The sequence below is a fragment of the Quercus lobata genome, chromosome 5 (genome assembly GCF_001633185.2).
Source record: "Quercus lobata isolate SW786 chromosome 5, ValleyOak3.0 Primary Assembly, whole genome shotgun sequence".
Lineage (NCBI taxonomy): Eukaryota > Viridiplantae > Streptophyta > Magnoliopsida > Fagales > Fagaceae > Quercus > Quercus lobata.
The window spans coordinates 39762119-39768288 of NC_044908.1; the positions used below are offsets into that span (position 1 = coordinate 39762119).

The following is a 6170-nucleotide window of genomic DNA, read 5'->3' on the forward strand; positions in this document are numbered from 1 at the left end:
TTTTGTCCTATATATACTATGTTTTTTTATTATCAAGTTTTAATTTTGTTGACTAAAATTTTAGACTTATTAAATCATCATTTCAACATGAAACCTATATCCATTACTTGCTCACTTTAAAGTTTAAAGCAAATATTTTCTTTACATGTTTAATAGTTGTCAAATTGATAACCTCTTTTTTTTTTTTTTTTAAATACTAAATATTTTTAACACACAAACACATGGGGAGAGGGAAGAAGGTTTTTAAAGAAATATAGACTATAAACCTCGAGTGTTATCAAAGATTTTTTTTTTAATATATGTTTCTTTTATCTTTTATATGTTTCATTGCATTTTATCTATTTCATTATTGTCCAAAATAAAGTAGAAAACATTCTATCTTTTAATATAAAAATAAAATAGAAACTTCCAATTGAAAAAAAAAATCATATGTTTAGATTTAATTGACAAAATTAAAAACCTAAAACCTAATATAAGATATGATGTAAAATTTGAACAATCATATATATTTTAATTACCCCTAAAAAAAAATATATTTATATATATATATATATTAAAGTAATTATTAATTATTTTAAGCCGCTACGCTCCACGTCCACGATAACTCTGTGAATTCCACGTGTCCCGTACCTGACTTCATCTTCGCTTTCAAGAACAGAATAGAAGCAACTTGAAGGACCCCCCAACACTGAAAAAGAAACCCAATAAAAGGAACAAACAACCTCACTGTTCCTTTTCTTACTTTGAGAGCCAGAAGAGAGAGAGAGATATCACACTCATACAAACAAAGTCTGGCCTTTTTGGGGTTTCAAATTTGGGGAATTTAAGAATTGGGTTTTTACTTTTTATTTATTTATTTTATTTTAATCTGTTTGTGTGAGTGAAAAATAAATAAATTTCGAGATGTATGTGGCTACTATGAGAAAGTCTTTCAAGGACTCTCTCAAAGTTCTTGAAGCTGATATTCAACACGCTAATACTCTGTAAGTTCATAAGGGTCTCTCTCTTTTTTATTTCTCTGCTTGTTTTTGTGCTAAAGTTTCCTCTTTTATTCTCTGTGTGTGTTTTTTTTCCGAAATGTGAGATTTTTGTTGTTGGTCTTTCACTTTTGTTGAAGATTATGTTTTTTTTTTTTTTTGGTGTTTTCAGTTTTTGATTTTGTTTCCTCTTTTGGTATTTTATTAACATCAAGTACTTCTCATAAATCATAATACAGCTTACATTTTATATATCTTGAAAAGGAAAGCTCTTGGGTTTATTTTTTGGGTGGATTTAGTTCTTACAATTCTCTCTCTCTTTCTCCGTGACACACTCGCACGTAACTGCTAGGGCATCCTTGATTTTCATCTCTGCAACTTTGTTTGTTTGTTCTTTTTTTAACCTCGTTAAAGTGGGGTTTCCATTTTTTACTTTTTACCCCCTTTCCTATAGGTCAATCTTGCTCAAATTTTCCTTGTTACTAATGGGTTTCGTTCTGATTATACTATGTTGGTCTCTGAATTGGGATTCCATTTCAATTTTTTGGGTGGGTAAGATAATTCATAGGTAACTCTTTTTTTTTTCTTTGTTTTTTTTTTTTTTTTTTTGGGGGTGGGTTTTTTTTTGGGGGGTAAATATTGATAGAACTTTTTCCCCCCTTATCTTCAAACACTTTTTTCTAGGCCTTATCCTTATCTTGATACATTGTGCCTTAAAGCCCACGTGGGCAATGGTTACATCTTATTGATGAGGAGCTGTCTCAATGATTTGGATGTACTTAAACTAATTTATGACTAATGGGGTCAGGTTAAGGATTGTTCTGTCCCGTCTCCTACAATGATTTTATTTATTTATTATTATAGTCTTTTTGTTTGTTTGTTTGGAGTGATTTATTCCATGTGTGTAAACAATGATGAATCTAATTTATCTAAGAATTTGCAATGCTTTAGATGTTAAAGACATACTATTTGGAAATTGGAAAGTTCTTTATTTCTTTAATTAATGTATTTTATGATTTCCTACTTTCTAATGTACTTCAGGAGGCTACTAGCTTAATCTGATAATCTTATTTTTAATTTTCTGTTTAAATTCTTATCTTTCAATGCGAAATGCAGTGCCTCAGATTGTCCAAGGGAATATGATGGTGCCTGCCTTCAGATGAGAATGTCATATAGTCCAGCTGCACACCTATTCCTCTTTCTGGTCCAATGGACAGATTGTAACCTTGCAGGGGCCCTAGGACTCTTAAGAATCCTAATTTACAAGGTTGTGATTGTGTTTCTTTACATGGGATTTTTTTTTTGTTGCGGTCTTGATTCATTTACAATCATGGATATGGCTGACCTAATCAATGTACCTTATGCTTCAGGTTTACGTGGATGGCACAACCACCATGTCTACCCATGAAAGAAAAGCAAGCATAAGAGAGTTTTATGGTAATGTCCCGAGTCCAGCATACTTGGAATTTTGGGTTTAGTGTTGTCAACTTGTGTAGTTTATTCCCTTCTATCTTGCTAATGTCTAAAACCTGTTGTGGCCAGCGGTAATTTATCCCTCTATATTGCAACTTCAAAGAGGTGTTACTGATACAGAAGATAAAAAGCAGAAAGCAGTATGCATGGAGAGGTATCGAAGGAGAGACGATGAGGAACATAGGCAGTGTTCTGATGTAGATACTGAAAGAGAGGAAGAATGTGGAATATGCATGGAAATGAATAGCAAGATTGTATTGCCCTACTGCAACCATGCCATGTGCTTGAAATGTTACCGAGAATGGTACTTCCACCTCTCTCTAAAGCTTTTTTTTTTTTTTTCCCGAGTTCTTGTACTGGAAATGGTCAACTATTTATTTGGTTTGCTCTTTGATTCTTCTTTCTGATGTCTACCCAGTAGATACTGTTTAATACCTACAAATAAAATTAATTAAGGATGCATTGGATGTTGCATGGATGTTGGATTGTTTGGCGCCTATTACTAGCTCATCAAGGTCTAGTGAACGCCCTCTTTTTTCATTGATTGATTGATTGGTCTCATTTTAGTAATGCATTTGTGTTTCCAATGTTTACTGAAAAACACGACACATCACTAATTAATATACCTTACACTACAAAAGTTATGGTGAAGTTATGCTAGCAACTTATCAGTTACAAGCAAAAGTTTTTGTATGATTGAGGTATAAATACATGTCTTGATACACGTGAAACTAGGCTTTTTTTAGATTACTTTACATGAGATAGTATGCAGAATCATCCTTTTTCTTTTTTGGGTGAATATCAATATGCAGAATCATAAACATTGTTTGGGTTAGGAAAAGGTAGATGACAATGGGCTAATGAATGTAATTTGTAGTGTAAGGTATATTAGTTGTTGACTGGTGCAGAAGTGCAGGATATCTTTCTGTAAATATTTATTGAAGCTCTAATATTTTGTGTGTACTTTAAACTTGGATGTGGCATTGTGGCTTATGAATTTTAATGGCTTGGGATGCAAATCAGGTCCTTTTTTGATAATGATCAAGGGAACTTTAACAATTGATTCTGTAGACAGTTATACTTATCCTAAGCTTTTTTTTTTTTTTTTTTTTTTTTTTTTTTTTAAGAAAGTACTTATCCTAAGCTTGTACAATGAAAATGCTTTCCTTCTAGAATTTATGGTGCACCATGATTATGTTGGGAGGATAAAACTTGGTATCATCTTATGGGCGGTTATTGTGTTGGACCCGTGGACTCATTGAATTTTTTCCTTCTGTGTATGGTACCTAGAGTTGAAGTTGAATGATTCATGGGAAGAACTGCTGTTGATTATGGGAAGGGCTTGTTAGCTGAGAAGCTATCATTCAATGGGGAAAGTGTCCCATGGAAGAGGTGCCATAACTTGGGATGGGAACTTTTAATTCTTCCATGTGGCGTTTTGGATTGGATTTGATTACTTGAAAGTTCATTTGTGTTGTCCTTTTATTATGTTTGATGTGCTATTGCAAGTTCATGTCTACTTTTGGTTGTTTCCTTATGGCAGCAACAATCAATTGGTTATTGTTGCCAAGCGCAAACACTGGATTAGATCATTCCCATATTTCATTTTAGAGGTGTCAAATCTCACCCAAGTTTGAAGAGTACTTTTAAGATTAGATTTCTGAATATTGCAGAAAGGGAATGTAAAGTTATTTCTACAAGAGTTGGTGCATTTTATAATGATATGCTACTCTATGAGCTTAAGTCGTTATTCTAATGGATTGTAGCAGTTTCAATCAGGCAACATCTATTAGGGTGATGCTCATGTAGTTTTTGTTTGAATTATTTTATCTTTGATTGTCAGTAAAATAGATTCAGAGATCCATTTTCATTCTGCCTGAATTTTGTGAAGTCTCAAACCTCACATGCAACCATGTTGTGCATAACATGTATTTGAATTGAAAAAGAAGTAGATGTATGTAACCATTGTGGTCTAGTCACAATTAAGTCTATTGTTTTGTTAGAGGAAAATGATTCTATGATCTCTAGTGCTCTTGCATCTGGGCCCAAAAAAGATCTTGCTAGTTGATGGAAATGATCTGGGAAATTTAGCATGTCTACCCTATGATGTCCTTATTTATCTTCAAACAATTCATTTGTGCTTCAGGTAATTCTCATACATTTTTCTAAAAAAGATTTTTAAACTTGTAATTGAAATGCATTAGAGTGCAAATTGCCACCAAAAATAAAAATAAAAACAACAAGAACACCTTGGCTGTGTAAGTAATGTCGATGGTGCTACAAGGCTGCATTGCGTCACCAGATTACTTTCAGGTTGTAATTGGATTGTTTATCTGTTTACGTGCATGTAGTGCACTTCTTGGGTTGTCTAGCTATGTGCTCTCGTGTTGGGGAGTAATCTAGCTTATCTTCCATTGTTCCCGGCTATAAATCTATGTTTATTTTATAATGTATTTACTTTTATGGATAAAAGTAATAATCTGTTGCAACCAATTGCAGGCGATCAAGATCACAGTCATGTCCCTTTTGTCGTGATAGTCTTAAGAGAGTGAATTCAGGTGATCTCTGGGTACTCACAGACAGCAAGGACATAGTTGACATGGCAATAGCGACAAGGGAGAATCTTAGAAGGTTGTTCCTGTATATAGATAAGTTACCATTAATTGTTCCCGATTCTCTTTTTGACACTTATGATTCTCACCTAAGGTGATTAGCATGGCCTAAACCCTAAGCCCACCATCTTTTGTGGTCTCTCTGTGTAGTTCTCTTTCTCTTTTGCTTACATAAGGACCGAATTTATTCGGCACATTTAGATCAGTTAGAATTGCAGTGCTTCCTTCCCACTTCTGATCGGAAGAACCCAGCCTGCATTATTATGGGCTGGCTGGTGAAGTTGAGATAATCTAATTTGAAGGGTTCATAAATTGTATCTAGCACATTGTACATGCTTGTATAGCTTGGAGGTTGCATGTTTGTATAGCTGGGAGGTTGCCTATAAAGAAGCTTCTCAGAATGTCTTTTCCTCATAGATGTCCTTTTTAATTGTAACATGAACTATATGATTTTTCTTGTTCAATGCATAAATTGATTTCTGTGAGTTAGCTAGCATGCTTCTGCTGACTTGGATCGACCATGGAGCACAACTAACATGCATTACTTTAGATAGAGTGTCTCTTTATTTGGCAATGATCTTAGAGATTATGTGGATCATATTTATTGTTTAGTTGGTCTAATAATAAGGTGATATCAATGGTGGATCCATTTGAGAACCATTTAAAATTTGCTCAGCAATATGGTGGCTGGATCTCCCTTCCAAAAGTGAGGTGGTGAAAGATCTTTAAAACCGGCTCTGTGGAGGCAAATCTTTTAAAAATGGCTCTCTAAAGATGTCATAGGCAAGCAAGCTTTCATGATATCATATCCTGGGTTCACCATCACATACCCAAAAAAAGGGGAGGAACAAGAAATTTAACTCAAGGGAAAAAAAAACACATTAACGGAAGGAGAAATTGAACTTCATAATCAGTGTTCAATTAAATCATATTTCAGGTACCAGAGTCACGACCCTTGCATTCTACATTTCCTTATCACCAGTTGTTATTGTGTTTTCACAGCATAAGATCAAACTTTTTTCATGCTTATTTCCAGTTAGTGGAATGATCTTCTCCATTTGAAATAGATCAATTTGATAGATTCAGATCAAATGTTGTATATCTTAAG

The 6170-nt window shown here is 33.8% G+C and overlaps 1 protein-coding gene across 2 annotated transcripts; it reads left to right on the forward strand.

Moving 5' to 3' along the window:
- Positions 1-683: 683 nt before the first annotated feature.
- On the forward strand, positions 684-5547 carry LOC115993038 (E3 ubiquitin-protein ligase AIRP2-like). 2 transcript variants are annotated; one of them, XM_031117308.1, is made up of 5 exons: positions 684-983; positions 2094-2244; positions 2348-2414; positions 2520-2754; positions 4950-5547. In XM_031117308.1, exons 1-5 carry the CDS (start codon positions 904-906, stop codon positions 5158-5160), a joined length of 744 nt encoding a protein of 247 aa, XP_030973168.1. In that variant the 5' UTR covers positions 684-903; the 3' UTR covers positions 5161-5547. The 2 variants fall into 2 exon arrangements, with proteins under 2 accessions (XP_030973168.1, XP_030973169.1); XM_031117309.1 differs by lacking the exon at positions 684-983 and adding an exon at positions 1666-1785 and having other exon boundaries at positions 4950-5478.
- The last annotated feature ends 623 nt before the right edge of the window (positions 5548-6170 follow it).

Bases quoted from the DNA above. Each gene is read 5' to 3' on its own strand.
- LOC115993038 (XM_031117308.1), top strand. From the start codon at position 904: ATGTATGTGGCTACTATGAGAAAGTCTTTCAAGGACTCTCTCAAAGTT. The intron at 2,245-2,347 runs GTTGTGATTGTG...CTTATGCTTCAG, and splicing joins TAAGAATCCTAATTTACAAG to GTTTACGTGGATGGCACAAC. The intron at 2,755-4,949 runs GTACTTCCACCT...AACCAATTGCAG, and splicing joins TTGAAATGTTACCGAGAATG to GCGATCAAGATCACAGTCAT.